We start from the raw sequence: 20,200 nt of genomic DNA, 5'->3' as shown, positions 1-20,200 counted from the left end.
CTATTGCAAGGGTACATGGGGAGAGAAGAGTGTTCCAGTGTACTCGATGCTGTCTCATACTTTGAGAGAATGGGTGGTGGCTTGTTTAGGAATATCTTGTCTATCCTTCAGAAGAATCCATAGTAAGTTAGCAGTATGAAGCAGATAATATCAGTAATTGAAGACTAGCACAAAGTGGAATCTCTTGCCTGGAATTGTAGCTAGGCAGAGCACCGGCACTTTGGTCACTGAAGAACGAGAATGGAGCGGTCAGCAGTCTTTGATCGATCAGTTCTTGGTCTTAGAAGCAGTGGGAGCGCGTGTGTGTGTTTGTTTCAAAAACGTCTCTATTAAGAAGAGGAATCAGTGCAGGAGAGTGGTTATGTATGGCAAAAGGGTAGTGTGTGTTTGAAGTTTTAGGGGCTGTATATCATAGTCCATACAAAACCATAGGATTAGTGCATGAGTGGGTTGTGGGTAAAATCAAGACTTGAGGTAAAGTGGTGGCATTTAGAAATCCAATGATCTGGGGAAGATACTCTTTGCTGTTATGTGGTATTCCCAGAAAGCAAGGAGAAACGTACAATTTATGTGGTTGAGCTTGGTTGTCTAGGTTTCTTTCATTGATGGGCTATGCACCAGGTCATGGCATCTGGGGAAAACCGTAGGAAGAGTGTCCCAGCCTGGCATAGTAGGACACATGTTCAAATCTTTGTTTTCCTGAGTAGCCGTCAAGCTAAATGGGAAATCCTACTGGTAGGAAATAGTTCTCCTTCAGGGTAGTAATTAGTGGTTGAAGGGTGCATCTTTGCTGAAGAGCGATCCATGTCTGGAAATAATTGTAGCATTCCCTCATAAAATTTTATGGAACATATGTTGCTGGTTGTGTGTGTAATTTTTTTCTTTCAGAGCATAATCGGGTATTTTGCAGATAGTCTCTCTGATAGGAAAGAGGGGTGGGGGCAGAGGTCTCTGTGGGTTCTAGCAAGCATAATTGCTTCAGTAGAAGGAAGGCCAAAATATTGTTAAAGATGGTTTGTAAGGTTCAATTTAATGTTCTCATCATGGGTTTCTTCAGGGATGCCACAGACTGATATTACGCCACCATCTATTGTTTTTGGCTGCCTATTTTTTGCGTCATTGTAGGCATCTTTCTGCCCCTCCTTAAACCACCTATGCCATTCAGAAACCCTTCATTTCTTCACGGATTGTTCACCATAAGTCTGTTGTAACAGAACTAAAATTTCAGTTGCACTTTTTTCCTTATTTTCGCACAAAATCCAGTGCTCCAGATTCCTGTCCATTTTCTGCTCATACGTGTTATTTCTTCTACTACTCCATAAAGAGTCAACTGGTCTGAGACTCAGGTGAGTGCAGGTTAGAACATGTTGGAACATGCTCCAGTGTGAATGACTGTGTGACTCGCCACCATAGTGCTACACCGATTACTTTCTGGGAATTAAATTATCTCATATTTTAAAGTGACAGAAAGCTGGAGTTTGGTGTTAGGGACTAGTTATACCATCTCATTACATGTGTTGGTGCAATGCAGTGCCAATTATTTTGAATGGCACCCCAGTGCATGTTGCCAATGAACGTGCACAGTACCTTGCATTGTGGTACAGTGCACTGCCTACTATGCCAAATGCCTTTTTTTTTTTTTTTTTTTTTAAAGGTGCATGCCCTAATGCAGTGCAGTGGTGTGAATGTGCCCTTATTAAGCTGGTACTATGAAAGAAGACCAAAGAAGCATTGTACTGTGTACCAACTGACCCCTCCTAAAGGACTCAGATATAAAATAATTAACAAAAATGTAATGTCACCAAAACTGTATTCTTTTCAGTGAAACTTCACTACAGAGTGACGTTCTTCCAAGTGATATACATTATTGGAAACAGTAACCCATTTGGGATCTGTGTGTATCTAGTTCTCTAGCCTAGCATGTCTCCGCTTAGATGAACACACAAAAATGGTATGGCTTTTTTTTTTTTAATAAGTTTTTAAAGAATGAGGCAGTTACATACTTTAAATGAGACAGCCCATGCAGGGGAAGGTCGCCTGTAACAACTTAAAATCTGGGACATAGGAAAAACAGTGTAAAATAAAACTTTGTGGCTCATGTATTGGTCTACAGCATGAGTAGTGTATGGATCAGAGCATCTCCTTATATCAGAATTCACCTGGCAAAACAAAGATATGAGAATCCAGTTCAGACCTCAGTCTATGTAAGAGCATCAAGGGTCTGAGTCTGTAGCTGCAGATGGTTCCTCTAGCCATTTTGACCCCTGTTTTCATATGTATCTTGATGTAGGAGAAAGTTTGAGTTCACCAAACTTTTCCAAAAAGAGATAGAAGGGGGTGGTGCATTTTTCCAACTCATAGGAATAGCTTTTCTGACATATAGTAGGCCTATGAACATCCTTTCAGCAACAGTGGGGGCCATAGCTTCAACTATGCCCAATAGACAGATTTTGGGTCAAGGCCGCTGTATTTACAAAGTCATATTTCTGTCCAAAATTGTGAGATTTGGTAGGTTCAAAATATATGAAAAAGTCCCCATTATTGTGGCCACATTGCCAACAGGCAGAGGATAAGGCAGGGCTCAATTTATGGAGCCTATGTGGAGTGTAGTAACCTCTGTGGAGAAGTTTGAATTGGATCAGCCTATAGCTCAGACAGATACCAATTCTTTAAAGGGCATGTCCCTAATGTCCATCCAGTCCTCATCGTCAATATCTGCTTTGTCATGCCACCATTTATTTTTAAGATTGCTTAGATCAGAAAGATTAGAAAAAAAATGACATGTTGATAGAGACGTGGCTGTTTTTTGTAGCTGGTCAGTGTGCAGTAGGTTTTCCAAGAAAGAACACCTCAAGGTTACCTCTCAATGAGGTTGTGGAAGGTGTGAGAACGCTGCATATATCTAAACTAATAATATTGTATGTTATATTTTTGATGAAAGGTATATGTATGTATGGTCTTGATTTTGAAATTTCGCCTACGTTTGAGGGTCAGGGACCATAGTAAAGTGGGGTAAGAAGGGGTTATTTCACAGCAGTGTGTGGAGAGAGGGTATCAGAAATTGGTACATTCCTCCAACTACTACTATCCAGGCTCTAATGGTGGTTTTCATCGGGGAAATATGGAGCCTTTGCACCACTAAAAAGAAGGTGCTAGAGAGTTTAGGATAGCTGCTTCCAGCATAGCAGGGGAATTGCCCAGGTTTGGTGTGAGCCACCAGTGGGCACTGTCCAACTGAGTAGTAATAAAGTATTTGTAGAAATCTGCCACCCATCTTGTTGGGTAAGTCTGGTCAGTGTGGTGTTATAACACGGAGCTTGAGTTCTCCAAAGAAAGGATGTAAGTAACTGAGCGGTTTAAAAAAAAAAAATTGGGGACCCAGGAAGGTGAGCTAAGAAGTGAATTTAGGCAAAACCTTCACTTTGATCAGATTTATGCTACCAAGTAAAGATACATTTATGACTCCTTCAGCCTGACCTCATGTGACACCTCTTCCCCTAAATAGGTGAACATTTGTACCCAATGCAGCTGTAGGTCACTGGGTTCAAGGTCCACGGCTCCAGAGTCAATGGGAAAGAAAAGTGATTTTTGTCAATTGACACACAGACTAGAAACTTGTTCGAGTTGTTGCATGACCTAAAGACATCCTTGTAGGGAAGGTCCAGCATAATTTAAAAAAACAGGAGATCATCCAAAGGGCAACTGTCTCTTCCTGACAGCTAGCCATAAGGCCCTGAATGTTAGAAGCCATTTGTGTTTCTCCTATCTGTTTCATGGCTTTAGCGAATAGGGTAGGGATAGAGGGCAGGCCTGCCACAGGCCCCTGTAAAGCTGAAATGGAGAAGAGTGCTGATCCCCAAGATGTATAGCTGACACAGGTCTGCTATACAACGGTTGTAACCATGCAACAAAGCACAATTAGCACTTAAAATAAAGCCATTCTTCAGTGTCAAAGCTTTGTCTAGTGAAGCTATAACTCTAGTACCAGTATTGGAGCATTGCGCCTAAATGTTTGTGAACAATCTACTGTTTATATTGTGGACTTCTGGGGGATAAAGCCCGTTTTGGTCTGAGTCTATATAAGTTTATAAATAAATTGGTTGAGTCTAATATTGAGAAGTTTAGTAAGAATTTACGGTCACAGTTTAAAAGTGCTATAGGTTGATATGATGCACACAGATGGGTCTTTTGGATGTTTATATATGAACGTGAAGTAGGCCTCTTTTGTGGAAGAGGGCAGTATGTTATATATTCGTATATGTATCTGCTAGAGTGGGAGCTAGAAGAACAGCATGGGTTTTTATAAAACTTCATGGGGATTCCATCACAACCAGGGGTCTAGTGGCTGAAACTATTTCTGCATCAGTGATGGGGAAAAAGATGGTTAACTTGCTGATCTGCCAATAACCATATGCCATACAGGGTAATATTTCGATTTCCCACATGTTAAAATCGACATCCATTTTTTTTTTTTTTTGCTAGAAAATTATTTGGAATCCCCAAATATACTTTTTCTGAAAGCACAGGTCCTGGAGAAGAAAAAAAGGTTGCTGTTGCAATTTGTCACATATTTGTGCAGCCGTTTAGCAAAGGCAAATTGTTCTGAAAAAATATTTACACAAACCCAAAATAATACCCAATTCTTTGATAAAATATAAAAATGTGTCAAGTATATGGATACCAAACATTTTAAGATTTTAAATTGTGAACAAACATGAAATGGCGACAAACTACGGTACCTAAAATTATCCATAGGCAGTGATTTAAAGCCTTTTGGCCTCCCTTTTAAACTGACCTATGCTATGCTGATCTATGCTGGCCATTTTAGTGAAAACGGATTTGCTTCCTCATGTGAGAGTCAACAGGAACAGTGAGCAGCACGTTCCAAATCTTGGAGACTAGCAGTCAGGCAGCAGTGCCTTAGATCTCACTGCAGATATACACCTATGAGGCTGTTGGCACAGGAGTGCACTGCACTTTTTCAGGAAGAATTCCAGACAGAAGTTAACTTTTTCTAGATACCGCTTTGGTGCAATTAACATTGCTGGATGTTCCCTATAACATAGCAGATCTTCACTTTGTGAGTTCAGGTCCATTTTAATGAAAATGTATCTGTTTAGAATGATGGTAGCTATCATTGCTGACTTGATTTTGAAGGTGCCTGCTCCAAGGCCTTCATCATTATCCTTCCTATATTTGCTTAGTAATTCACAGGTATAGACACATGCATATCAGTTGTCCTAACGCTTTAGTAGTGATTGCATTCTTCTTTCAGGACAGTAGCTCGCTAATGAAGTCAAGATATGGAAGACTGCCACAGGGCATGCACATATATTATAATAATAGTGATATAAGCCCAAAAAAGCAGGCACAGCATCACGAAGTACTTGCTTTTACCTTTTCAAAATAACATAAACCTAGGTACAGACTTCTAGGTTTGGCCCATCCCTTGGCATCCCACAATGTGGGCTGTTCATAAGCTCTAGGCTATTATGCCAATCGAGATGTCAGATGACTTGCCCTTGAGTCAAGGATTACAATACTATGCTATAACAAATATAGCTAATAGAATAACTCTGCAAATACCATTTTTATCACATTTTCCTCTATAGCACCAATTCAATTTTCCCTGGGGATCACAGGGGTGCACTTAGTTCTGCACGCCTGTGTCCCAGATTCAGCTAAAGGCCTCTGTCAGCTGATGTCACAGAGCTGGTCCAGGCTCTGTAGGGATCCCAACAGTAATGTCAGGATCTGCCCAAATGCCTAACCAGCAGCTGGCCTCTTTGCAGGCCACTGTGAGCCTGAGCCAGCCCCTCCCACCCCCTCAGCCCGGCGCTCCAGTGAGTTCTGAAGGGGCAGAGCAGAGATCTGGTGACTGACCGTCACTGCTCAAAGCAGAGGGGGAGAACTGAGCAATCAACAGTCTTTCATTTCTCAGTTCTTGCTTTAGAGCTGGCAGAGGACAGTTGCAGAATCAGATCGAGTGATTGCGCATGATTGTTTGTTTGTTTATTTGTGAACCCATACTTCTCTTTTAAAGCTCTTGTATAGTGTTTATGCAAATTTAGAGTTTTTATTTGTTTAGGAATATGTATGCCCCGCACTTGACAGTTCCTGCATTTATTGGTAAGTTGCTTTAGCATCAGCTATGGAATGAGGGCAATGAGCATGCATCTTCTCCACATTTAGGAACTTCCAGACAACTCAGGAAGAAATATAATCTCACGAAGTAGGCGGTATGTTCTGACAGCACCAGTTTACTGTGTTTTTTTTTTTTTTTTTATATTTTTTACAAATATGGACATTACACTGTCTCTCCTTTTAGTGGTATAAGGGTGGTTCAGTATGCTTGTTTGACAGGTTCTTTCTTAAGGTACGCAGCTTTGAACCAAACTTTAGTTTATTTCAGTTTTATTCACAGTAGAATTCCTCAGGAACTTGTGTCAGGAAAATAAGAAATCAAGCACTTACATGTGCAATTAGTGTGCAGACCTGGCCCCAGTTAAGAGAAATTTTATTACTCTTGACCTTTGCAATGTGTTTATTTAAGGTGTAGACTCACCCTGCATCTCCTGCATGGTTTTATTTACCTTTACCCACGTGGACTGCAGTATTAACTCTTTCCTGAAGTGTCACAAAACAGCAGCTGTGTAATGTTTGTGAAGTATAATCTGTGAATGTGTATAGTGTATATGCATTTGTTTTTACTTGGCATGCCAGAACACAAAACATGTTTAGCTCTCTTGCTTTGACTGGAGTAAGCTTGGAAGCAGGGGTCCTCCTCCTGCTGTGCTTCACATACCAGCATGATCTTTCAACTTGTAACAGATGCAAGGCAAACAGGCATACACCAGCTCTAGCGAGCAGGGGAAAAAAAGATGAGGGCTTTAGTTGTGATTTTTGCTCCCTAAAAAAAAAATTCATTGGAGGGCTATATAGTCACATTTTTTTTTTTCACATTTTACACTAACAAAAAAAAAGGATTACAAAAACTAATTTTGCAATTTGTTAGAGATGCATTGGTCAGAAACTCCTGTTTTCAGACTACTATACCATGCAATCTATTGCAGGTAATTGCACTGTGTCTGAGACCTGCGTTTGGTGTATTGTTAAGTTAACGCTGACACTTGCTGCAGATCACAAATGCAGTGAATTTTAAAATGCAATGTAGGAAATGCTCACAGTAAGTGGGTTTCCCGCACTGTGTGTGAGCTGGCCCTCAAACATAACACTCTGGGTAACCAGATAAATACTCAAATAGAAAACATGATAGGTGGTTTAAAACACACAAAAAAAATTATTTTATTGTAGCTTATCAATACTTGGGGCTGGATTTATTTTCTTTTTGGTAGTCTTTTCTTCCTTTATTTTCACCTGGTGATCTGGCCAATAACACACATCTTGTATTAGGGAGTCTGCATTCTGGATGTCGGAGCAACAGAGACAACTTTTAACAGTGGTGGCATTGTTAATCTGATGAGAGGGTAATGTTAAGCTGGCCATAGATGGTTATTTGTTTTAGTTACCAGACTACTCAATCCACACAAGGTGGATGTAAGCTGCAATATGTTGCACTTTTTTTTTGGGTTTAGATACTATAAATTTTTTTTTTACTTTTGAACAGAGTGATATATATTTTTTTTAAATACATTTCTCAGGTGTGTGTGCGTGTGCGTGTGCGCCCGCCCCCCCCCCCTCCATTGGACAGATTCCTTTTGGTACAGGAAGTTGTATGAAATCTCGCAGGGGACACGGACTCCAGCAAAACAATTTTTCAATGAAATGGTAGAACCCCTGTTAAGTTGTTATTACGATTTGTGTCTTCCTGTTCTGATGACAACCATTGTCCTCCTTGTCTTGATATCCCAGGGATGTTGAATTTATTTATTTTTTATCCTTCAGCCCTGCTCACCTGTCAGGTGGATGCATTTGGGCGGCAGTGCTGCCGCAGATTGCTTCCACACAGTGCCAGCCTCCACTATTTCACAAGTGCACACAAATTTTAAGTTTTGACATGTTGGTTATCTATTTACACGGTGCAACCTCATCTTTTATATTTTACAAAAAAATAGGGTCACTTATTGTGTATTTTTGTGCCCTAAAATTAACTTTTTTACTTTTTTTACTGAAATTTTGCGGTAATATCATGCGACATAAGAAATTGGTTCTAGCACTATTTTATTCTCTAGGGTGTCTGCTTTCAGAAAATGTTTAGGGGTTTTGTGTAATCTTCAGGCCTAACATGAGTTTTTTTAACCACATGCTGCCCAGCCACTGTATAAATACAGCGGCAGGGCGGCACGGCTGGGCAAAAGCACGTTTTAAAACGTGTGTTTTGTAAACGCCGTCGCCCTACCTGTCCCGCCGATCACAGCTGCGGATGTCAGTCGCCGGGTCACAGCTGGCCGTTACCGGCTATGTCCCGGCGATCGGCAGCAATCGCTGACAGAGAGCACAGCTGCAGTAGCTGTGCTTTCTGTCAGTTCCCTGACAGCTCCAGGACAAGCTGATCGGGACAGAAGAGTTTCTCTCTCCCGATCAGCTGTCCCCCATGCAGTACACACCCCCGCCCCCTAGTAAAACACTCCCCACACACAGTTAACCCTTTCCCTGAAAAATAAACTTAACCCCTTCCTCCCCAGTGCCATTAGTACAGTGTCCGTGTTTTTGTTTTTTGTTTTTTTGCACTGATCACTGTATTGATGTCAGTGACCCCAAGTCAGTACCCACCCAATGTCAGAATGTCCACCACAGTCCCGCCATAAGTCACTGATCGCCGCCATTATTAGTATAAAAAAAAAACTAAAAATCCCAGTATCTTTCCCGCCATTTGTAAACGCTATAACTTTCACGTAAACCAATTAATTTACACGAATTGGTTTTTTTTTTTTTGTAGCAAAGACATGTCGCAGAATACATTTTGGCAGAAATTTATGACTAAATTTGATTTTTAAATGTTTTTTTTTTTTACTGGACATGTTTTATAGCAAAAAGTCCAAAAATATTTCATTTATGTACTGTATTGCATGACCGTGCAATTGTCCGTTAAACTAGCACTGCGCTGTATAGCAAAAAAAGGCATAAATTACAGTATCTATACCATAGTTTGTAGACGCTATAACTTTCACACAAAGCAACCAATATACACTTATTTGGATTTTTTTTACCAAAAACATGTAGCAGAATACATTTTGGCCTAAATTTATAACCAACTTTGAGTTTACTATATATTTTTTATAGCTGAAAGTAAAAAATATTGTTTTTCTTCAAAATTTTTGGCCTTTTTTTGTTTATAGCGTGAAAAATAAAAAGCGCACAGGTGATCAAATACCACCGAAAGAAAGCTCTATTTGTGTGAAAAAAAGGATGTAAATTTCGTTTGGGTGCAGCATTGCATGACCGCGCAATTATCAGTTGAATTAGTGCAGCGCCGAGTAGCAAAAAGAGGCCTGGTCATTAAGAGGGGTAAATCCTCTGGAGGTCAAGTGGTTAAACGTTTTAAAATAAACTTAAAAATGGCTCTGGCAGCGAAAGGGATAAAGGATAAGCCAGACACTCCCCTTTCCTGAAAATCATCCAATCGGTGCTCATTACACTGCAAGGTCTCTCCCCTCCCTGCTAGTCCCTGGGGGCGGGGCTAGAGACAGGCAGGGGTGGAGGAGTTAAAATGTTAAAATTATTACATGTTTAAGTTGCCATAAAGCCCCTTTTGATTTTAAAAGCCCCAGTCATTCCTAAAATCACCTCAGATTTAAATATGGTTTTGGTTCACCGATATTAGTCCCTGGACGAGTAGTTTTTTTTAAAAATTTCCACACCCCTGTGTCACAAGTTTTCACCAGGACAGGAAGTGAGGTGAAATAATAGGAATGTGACATTGCTCTTCCCAAATGTATGCAAAACCAGTTGCCTGAATTATAAGACTGACTTCACACGTCTGTGTGGTGTGGTTCAGTGTTATTCATTCAGAATGGAACCTTAAAGTGGAACTTAACTGCATCTGGGTATCACAAATCAAAAATGCTATATATTTCATTTTTAATATTCAAAACAAACTGCTCCATCCATATCTCCATGCTTTATTTTTTCTGAACAATCATTTTGAAAAATTTCTGGCAGTGGCCATCTTGAGTAAGGGTAGATGATTCATGTAGCAGTTACTTCCTGGAATCCATCTGTCCTTGGCTCAGGCATTGGATAAGTTGAGAACCCTCCCTCCCCTCCTGAAGACTCCTGGGATGTATGACATCATTTGCCTAGGCATGGAAACCAGGAAGTAACTGTAGGAATGCAAAAAAGGTTAAAACAAGTAAATATGATAAACTTTCCTATCTGTTTACTAATGCTAGCAGCATAAGGATTAAAATAGTCCGTGTTTTGAAAGAGTGAAGTTCCACTTTAACTCACAAATACAGCAGGGGCTGATGAACCTGCAGTGTTTTGCAAGAAAAAGTGGACCTGGAACTAGATTTTCATGCATTAGCACAGTGAACCACAACACTGAGGTGTGAAGGGGTCTTGGTACATTGAGCTGCTGAGCCAATGAGTGATATCAGAATTTTTTTTTTTTTTTTTGGATATCAGAATGTATGATCTGCATATTTGTTCTGGATCAGTACCTCACTATTTGAGCTATTGGATGAGTTTTCCTGTTAAGCAACTTATGTTTTCTGAATGGGAGTTCAACTATGATAAGCTATATATTTATTTCAATATTGCTTTTCTTTGTGTTTATAGGACGCTCTGCTAATTTGAGTGTTAAGATAATATACACCATACAGCTTCTGGAGGAATGCAGGCTAATCATTCAAAAATATACAGACAATACAATGGTTCATTGCCTACATGACTAATACATATCCATTTGGTGCTCAGAAATTTGTACAGCAGTAGTAGTAAAGTTTATTGTGACACTAATTACCAACGATAAGGTAGCGGCAGTAATACTGACATCATTGTTTGTGACTCATTCTGCTCAACAGCTTTGCAAATATAGGTGAGGAAAGGGGGAAAAAAAGGATTAAAAATATACCCAAATCACAAGAGCAGCTAGGAGTGCTGGTAGCCTTTTATTCCTCACGAATAGAGCTTTCTTTCAGTGGCAGTTGATCGCCTGTGCAGTTTTTGCGCTATTTAAAAAAAAAAAAAAACCAGACTGAAGATTTTGAGAAAAAAAACAATATTTTTGACTTTGTGCTATTAAACATGTCCAGTTAAAAATTAAAAAAAAAATCAAATTTTTCTCAAATTTAGGCCAAAATGTATTCTCCTACATGTCTTTGCTAAAAAAAAAAAAAAAATCCCAATACATGTAAATTAATTGGTTTATGTGAGGTTTATGTGCTTTTTTTTTTTTTTTTTTTTTTACTAGTTATGGCGGCGATCAGCTACTTATAGCGGTACTGCATCAGGCATTCTGACACAAGGGGCTAATAAAAAGCACTGACACTGTACTAATTGCAGTGGGCATGAGGGGGTTAACATGTGGGGCAGTCAAAGGGTTAACACTGTGCTGCGTTACATCATGTTCTGTGTTTGTGCTTCACTGTAAGCACTTGGCTTTGCATGGCTGTGCTGTGCACAGCCATACAAAGCAGTGTGCAGGAGCTGACAGGGAGGAGAACTGTTTTTACTCCAGGCGCCCCTACCCGCAAATGCAAAATCACATATATATACATGATTTTGAGCACAGCTGCCACCCTGTAGCAGTATTTCTGTGATGGGGCGGAGCTGAAGCTGTTAATGCTCAAGCATTAAACGTGCCTAGCGTTTGGGCTTGCTTACATGCATTAAAGCGCGTCAAGCTTTTGTATTGGTTTTTTTTTTTTCACTAAAATGCTGCTGCTCCAGGGCGCCCTGACAGTGGGTTTTTTTTTTTTTTTTTTTCCTGCCACTAAACTCTCCTGCTACAAAACACTGCTAAAAGCAGTTGCTTGGACACATAGGATAACATGAAGGGAAGTTTAGAGGCAGGAGAAAAAAAAACACCTGACACCCCTGGAAGTAGCTTCAAAAGCGTCCAGTCCTTACAGCGCAAGGTCCTAGTTTAAAATCCACCTGTCCAAGACTGTGGGATTGATTTACTAACACTGGAGAGTGCAAAATCTGGTGAAAACCAGGGGCAAAACCAATCTGTTTCCCATTTTTTTTTTTTTTTTTCATTGTCAAAGCTTAATTGAACAAGCTGTAGGTGGAACCAGATTTACCAGTCTCCAGTTTTTGTAAATTAACCCCTGTTTGTCTTGTGTGCTTTAGTTTCCCTTACATAGCCAAAAATGCAGCAGTGCATCTGAATTGAAAGTGTTTCTAAACACATAACAGTAAAATTAGTCTGTATATGCAGTAAAGCATGTTTGCTACTCACTGTGGAACTTAAGGGGTTAATCCTCTACATTGGGTTAAAAGGATGTTTGATCCTGTCTTCTCTGATCCTCCCCTTCTTCCACGTTCCACATTCTATCTCCTGATAGAACAGAGCCTCGGGGACACTCTGCACATGCTCAGTTTGATGTGTATTGCTAGAGTTTTTTTCTTTTTCTTGGGAGGGTGCATGTGATCAGCACAGGGACAATCAGCACTGTCCAGACAGAGAGTCAGGGGTTGAGTGTACTCTTGTTTTCTCCCAAAACTCTACTGGTAGGGTAACTGGCATATGACCAGGGACCATGAACTATATATAAATGTGTCTGTACAAAAGGCATGCAGAAATTAAAGTGTATGTTTCCCTGGGATTAGGGACGAGGGCAAATAATTTTTTAAATGCTCCATTATAACAATATACAAAACACAAGGAAAAACTTAGTGTAAGTATTCGACAAATTTGTGTCATTGAAGAGACATTCACTATGCTAAAGCAGGGCAAAGTGTCAATGTCTCTGCAAAGGGCAACCTTCAAACCCTTTTTGTTCCTTACCTGAGATAGGGTAAAAAAAAAAACCTGAAAGGGTATCACCACTTTAATCAAATAGTTAGTGTCACCAAACCCAGGACCCTGCATTCCCCATATCTGGTCTCCCACAGTACACAGAAGTTAGAGCAGTCTTGTGACTTCTATCAGTGTCCAGCAAAGCACTGGTTAAAGCTAATAGGAGGAGTTTTCATTCTCCTCTCACTGCCCTATTGCCCTATTTAGGCTTATTGCCCTCTGCAGATTGCTAGTGCCATGCTGGTCTCCTGCAGACCTGTCAGTATATCTGCTTGTCCGTACGGGATTTATGAGCAAGCAGATATACTGACAGGAAGAATCAATGAGCTGCTACTACAAAGGATGTCAGGACTTGTAGTTCATTCATTCACAGAACACTGTGAATGAGTAACACGCCTGTGTGGGTGAAGCCCTGCATGGCCATGCTGTTTTTAAAAAGTGACAGCTAGTACGGGGAACTTCTCATCATACTTCTGTCACAGGGAGGGGCGGACAGCGCCTGCAGCATTGGGAACATGCAACATTTTCCCAAAAGTAAACTTATCCTTTAATTTTTTTAATGTGGAAGGAGCCATATGCCAGCAATATAAAATATGCTTGCTTATCTTACTGTGGTCCTAAAAGTGGTTGTAAAGCCTGTTTTTTTTTTCTTCATAAAATAAAAAAGATGCTATGCATACCTGTTAAGTGGTATTGCACAGAGCGGTCCCTTACCTCCTCTACTAAAGTCCCTTGCAGGGGCTTTCCACTCCTACTTACCTGCGTGTGCTCCCATACGCACACAGCATAGCTTGAGCACGTCCACCACTCCTCACAGCCTATGGCTCCTGCTACTGCCTTTATCTCCTGTGAGACCAGGAGGAGAATGGAGACCTTCAGCCAGGGCAGTGTTGGATCGCTGACAGGACTCGGCTAAGTGTGCAGGGAATGCATTAAAGTAAAAAAAAAAAAACTTAGACTTTAGAACCACTTTAAGACGCAGATTAAAAATCTTGGCATGTTTCTATATAGGTAAAACACCAGCATTAACATGTTATCAGAGCTTGTATGGTGAGTTGAAGCAAATCAACAGTTAAACTGATTGCATAAAATATAGTTTTAGAAAAAATGCAACCCCTTCTTTGTCTCTTGCCTACTAATGTTATGTATGTATGGAAAAATATAAAAGATTGGAACCTATTTTGGCCACTCAGCCCTCCTACATCTCCACTACAGCAGCCCTCTTTCTGCCATAGTGTAGGCAGGGCACAAATTAAAAGTTCAACTAGTTCTAGTTAAGCTGAGCCTTGCCCCCTTCCTGCCTGGTTCTTACAGAATGCTGCACAGTGACTCAAAATAACCAAGGAAAGTGCTTGACCTGTTTTTGGTAGAACAATAATTAACTACTTGCCAACCGCAGATAGCCGAATGACGGCTACACTGCGGCCGGCCAGTTCTGGGAGGGCGTCATATGACGTCCTCCCAGAACGCGCTATCCTGCGCGCCCCCAGCGATCTCCATGATTGCTGTGTCCTATGGACACAGCTGATCACTTGATGTGGTAAAAGGCCAATAACAGCAGCCTTTTACCATGTGATCAGCCGTGTCCAATGACACTCTGATCACCGGGAAATGCAATTGCCAGTTCTCGGCTGCACTTTCCTCACGCTGTCAGATCGTGAGGAAAGTACTGCTGAGAACCAGCAGTTGTCAGAGCAGGGATCGGCACCGATCATCGGGCCACTGATGATCAGTGCTCTGATCGGTGCCCAGCAGTGCCGCCCACCAGTTCTGCCCAGCAGTACGCCCTCCTGTGCCCAGCAGTGCACCCACCTGTGCCACCCAGCAGTGCCACCCACCTGTGCCCATCAGTGCAGCCCGGCAGTGCTGCCAGTCAGTGCCCAGCAGTGATGCCAGTCAGTGCCACCTATCCGTGACACCTCATTGGTGCCGCCTATCCGTGCCACCTCATTAGTGCTGCCTATCAGTGCTGCCTCATCAACGCACATCAGTGAAGGAGAAAAATGACTTGTTTGAAAAACTTTATAATAGAAACAAACTTTTTTTTTTTTCACATTTTTTTCACTTTTTTTTGTTTATAGCGCAAAAAGTAAAGTGCCCAGCGGCGATTAAATACCACCAAAAGAAAGCTCTATTTGTGAGAAAAAAAATGATAAAAATGTCATATGGGTACAATCTTGCATGACCGCGCAATTGTGAAAGTGCGACAGCGCTGAAAGCTGAAAATTGGCCTGGTAAAGAAGGGGGTATAAGTGCCCGGTAGGCAAGTTGTTTAAGTAGAGCTATGGATGTTTTTATCCCCACTTTCTTTATTAGCGTAGCAACGTTCATTCTGCCTCGAAATCACACAGTAGCTTTGTCAACACAGGGTAGCCCTAAAAGGATATCTAGTATTTTAAATTAACTTTATCTATGTCCTCCACATACTGTAGACCCTCTGCCCCATTCATTGTTATGGGGAGCTATGTTCATGAAGGCCCCTATCAAATTTTCAGTCATGCTGTAACCAAATTAATGAGTTGGGCAGCTGCATGCATGCAAAGTATCAAGGGGACCCAGTGAAGATGCATTTTGAGGAAAGGATGTCCAGCTGCTGGCACAATCCCACAGTAAAGGTCCTTTCACACCATACTACACATACAAATGTACTGGGAATTAATGTACAGTAACGGGCATTTGCATGCATTTTTAATGACCAGTGCATTTAATTTATATGCATATGTATTGCAGTGTGTGTAAGGGAACTAGAAACACCATTGTATTCTAAGTGCCCTTGCAGAGATCAGCATTTATCCAAAGTCCTCAAAGTGGCACTTAACCCTCCTATCCTTTACAGTGAAGGAAGCTGCCGTCGTAGTCTTATGAACTGCATTTGCCATGGTGCTGCACATGTGATCAGTTATGATGATATTTGATGGCTTGACATTTCTGTTGAGCGCACAGGCAATTGCGAAAGTTAGCATTCACTGCATTCTTTAAATGGAAATTTTTGGGAAAACCATTAAATTGATGTGTTTTAGTCCCGTTTTAAAGTGGAACTGTACTCTCCTTCAATCAAATGATGCAGTGTACTGGAGCTTTGGCCACTGACATCACCTGTTCACCCATTTTTGTTTTATTTTTACATAAAGTTCCACTTTAAGGTTGTAGAGCAGGTGTGCTGCACTCGTGGGGTGGGGGGTTAGAGCCAAGCCCCCATACCGAGCAGTTTTCTATGGGGGGCACTTGGAAGGCAGGAGGAGCAAGGAGTGCCAGCGTGGAACCTGAGAAGAGGAGAATCGGGGCTGCACTGTGCAAAACCATTGCCCAGAGCAGGTAAGTATGACATGTTAGTTATTGTGGAAAAATTATGAATCTACGGTTACCAGGAAAAAGGGTTGTTTGTGGCTGTACAGATTTTTTTTTTTTTTTTTTTTTTTTTTTACATTTTCACACCAAATCTTGATTGATGGTTCCTATACATCCATTTTTGTGCAAGAAATGAGTGCTCTAGTGTAAAATTGGGACATTTTGTGCTAGTGACTGTTTATGAAATTTTTATAAGTAACAAAGTAATTTATTTATCACTTGACAGCTGTGAAGGATCTGCACCTTAGATATGCAAGCCTGTGTTTTGTTAGTGATTTGAATAGGTTCCCTGTTTTCATTCTTGCATTTGTCTCCACACACAGGTCAAATCGGGACTGTCAGATTGACCAGCATCACCGAAACCAATGTCAGTACTGCCGACTGAAGAAGTGTTTCCGTGTGGGCATGAGGAAGGAAGGTACAGTACACCTTTCTATAAGATATGAAAATTCAGTGAAAAGTTTGATCCACATTGGGTCTTCATTATTAAAAAAAATTAAATGCCCTACCCATAGCAATCAGAAGTACTTCAGCTGCCATTTTTTCTTGTAGATAAAGACCCCAAACCCTCCTTTGTTTTCTTTACGACATTTAAAGGTTTAGATATTAAACGTTGATTTATTTCTAGCTACATAGTAAACCATTTTCAGGCTCAGGCTGCAGAAATGATGCTTGGAGGCTGGTTGCTATCGGTAACAGGAAATGTTTCCTTTAACCACCCTTTTCAAATGTACTCCCCTCTGCTTCAACGGTGTGCATGTGTTTTTTTTTTCTCAGCCTGAGTATTTGTAGAAGGAATCATAGTTGTTATGAAAGCTTTCTTTTCTTGTTTTTTTTTTTTTTTTTTTTTTTTTTTAAAGCATAAATAACCTGTTTTAACTTACCTTGATTTGGAAACTTTTGCTTTTTGTCTTGAAACACGACTCCCTTTTTTTTTTTTTTTTTTTTTTTTTTTTTTGTCTGGTTAAGTGAAGGGGTTAAGCTGTGACTATGGATAAACAGCCAGGGGCAGGGAGTGTGAGTAAAGGGCAGGTGACAACCAGCAACAGCATTTTTATCACATGACATATGACCTCCTTGCGGATAAAGGTCAGAGCTGTGAATCACATGTGATTACTTTGTATGTGCAATGGAGAATAGTTGCCTTTTAGAGAGGTTAAAGATAACCTGTGACCGAGTAGACTATTGCTTGCAACTTTCTAAGGCCTCATTCCTACTGGCACTTTTCTCTTTGAGCTTTTCTAAACTCGGAAGATTATATAAGAGAAGTATAAACATATTTTATGCCTCTCAGATCACTTTTTTCCTGTATTAGATGTTTCTGGGTTTTGCCATTTTTACATGTGTTTAGCCATCTTTAGAGTTTCTAATCTGACCCTTGATACACAGAATTCTTTTTTTTCTCTAAACGCAGGTAAATGCTCAGTGTGAATGGCACTATTGAAAACTTATTTCCTGCATTTATATGCGTTTACAAATGTCCTATAATTGCAGATTATATTTATAGAATAGGTAAACTGTTAAAAAGTGTGGCATTTAATTTAGACTGTGCTTCCAGTGTCTTTATTAGCACTTTCCTAGTTTGCTAATAGGTAGCATAAGGCAAACCAAGGATCAGTGCAATTTTGCATTGAGGCTTCTGAAAAAGTATGTATGGTCATTTAGGGATTGGGTTAAAGTAAACATCAAGTCAATTTTTTGGTTAAATTAGTTGCTTAAAACAGAAATTTACATGCATTTTTATCTTTTGATCTTCCTCGTACATCACCCCTCCCTTCTCCAGGTATGTACGTTCCCCCTGTGCTTGCTCAAATCTGGAGTCTGCAGTTCCCATTTAGAACTGCCTTATATGCAGACATTCCCAGCACCGCACACACAGGCAGAGCGAGAGGTTCCTGAGTCAGTGTGGGTTTGGCTTTTTGTCCCAGGGACAAAGATTGGTAATAAACCTGCCTGGGTGAAGACCATGCCACATCCCTGGGCTGGTGAGTGTCTACGGTCAGCAGCTGCAGTATTTATAGCTTTTAACTTTTTTTTTTTTTTCTAAACAATGGCTGTATTTACCCTTTAAGGTTTAAGTAAGACTTGGGTACAGTGGTTAGATAGTCAAAGATTATGGTTAAATTCAGGGTTAGGGTTTTTTTAAATGATGCAGGACAGGTTAAGACTGTTGATTTTTGGGGGAAAAAAAAGAAACTCTCTAGCCCCCTTAACCTATTCCAGGCAACCCCCTTCCCCTTTCCGGTGCCTACCTATTTCTTGCTGAAGCAGCCCATTATGGTGTTTACAGCCTTGGTGCAGAAATCCTGTCTGACACTGCCCATGACTATGTAGCACTTTGCTATAGACTTGAATGGGACCTTATTTCAATGATGTGGGTGCAGCACATTCAAGTTTATTGGATGTTACTGTGCAAGTGGAGATGTGGGCCATTGACGTCACAGTCTCCACCTAGTGCAGTCAGAGAATTCCTTACGTTCATTGAGAAAAATGCAAGGTGCTCTGTGAATGGTGCCTATGCCAATAAAGGAACCCTGTGTGTTAACTATGCAGCAGAGCATGGACCCAAAATACAGCAGTGATCTCGGGTTAGCACATCCACCTAGCATTAACCATTTCAATACCGGGCAATTTTACACCTTCCTGCCCAGGCCATTTTTCAGGTTTCATCGCTCTCACACTTTGAATGACAATTGCGCGGTCATACAACACTGTACCCAAACTAAAATTTTATCATTTTCTTCACACAACTAGAGCTTTCTTTTGGTGGTATTTAATCACCGCTGGGGTTTTTATTTTTTGCTAAATTAACAAAAAAAGACCAAAAATTTTGAAAAAAAAAACACATTTTTCTTTGTTTCTGTTATAAAAGTTTACAAATAAATAATTGTTCTTCATAAATTTAGGCCGAGATGTATTCTGCTACATGTCTTTGGTGAAAATAACCCAAATTAGGATGTATTATTTAGTTTGTAGGAAAGTTATAGAGTTCACAAACTATGGTATATATCTGAATATTGATCAATCCTGAAGTACTGACAGCCAATCTAATTTCTTGAGGTCCAAGAATGTCAGAACAGTACAGATAGCCCCCAAATGACCCCTTTTTGCAGAGTAGACAGTCCGACGTACTTCATAAGAGGCATGGCGAGTTTTTTGAAGTTGTATTTTTTTTGTCATTTTTCGGAAAATGAAAAAATTTAAAAAATTATTTTCACTATTTTTTTTTTTACATACTGTCACCAGTGCAGTACAGCGTCATCAAATAACTGGCATGGCGGTGATCAGAGACACTGACTGGTGACAGTATGGAAAAAAAAAATATATATTTTTTTTTAATTTTTTTTAATTTTTTTATTATTTTTAATTTTTTATTACATTATTTTTATTTTTTTAAAGATTTTTTTCATATTTTACTATGACCAAAGTAGTACAATGTTACCATAGTAACATTGTACTACTTTGGGGAAGTGATCAGTATTTTTTTTTTTTTTTACACAATTTGCTTATAGCAAAGAATTACTTTGCTATAAGCAAGCATTTACCTGAATGAAATCGATTCATTCAGTTTTTTTTTTTTTTTTGTGCTTAGCTGTGATTTGGTCACAGCTAATCACATGACATGTGCATGTGATTAGCTGTGATCATTCACAGCTAGGCACTAGTATACAATGGATGGCATGAATGAAGCCATCCATTGTATACAACTGTCATGTGACCTGCTGTGATTGGTCACAGCAGGTCATATGGTACCAGCAACGGGAGCCGGTACTCGGATCTGTCATCGGCCGTGTCCGAGGTACACGGCCGGTGACAGATTGCACTGCTGCGCCACTCTGCATTAGCGCAAACTGCGCATGTGCGGGAGCACGCCAAATGGCGTGCGCCCGGAATGCAGCAACACTTTTGAAGCTGCCAAACAGC

At 40.3% G+C, this 20,200-nt stretch overlaps 1 protein-coding gene across 1 annotated transcript in view; it reads left to right on the top strand.

The window, feature by feature from the left end:
* Positions 1-20,200, top strand: part of NR2F6 (nuclear receptor subfamily 2 group F member 6) — a 44,697-nt gene that overhangs the window by 11,287 nt on the left and 13,210 nt on the right. The window contains exon 2 of the mRNA XM_089667504.1: positions 16,600-16,694. Within this exon, the coding sequence (XP_089523630.1) occupies positions 16,600-16,694 (95 nt within the window). The remainder of the gene's footprint in view (positions 1-16,599; positions 16,695-20,200) is intronic.

The sequence above is a fragment of the Staurois parvus genome, unplaced genomic scaffold (genome assembly GCF_062004578.1).
Source record: "Staurois parvus isolate SC_StPar_1 unplaced genomic scaffold, SC_StPar_1.0 ptg000053l, whole genome shotgun sequence".
Lineage (NCBI taxonomy): Eukaryota > Metazoa > Chordata > Amphibia > Anura > Ranidae > Staurois > Staurois parvus.
Note: the sequence above shows the minus strand (reverse complement) of the source record. Positions and strands in the feature narration are given on the sequence as shown.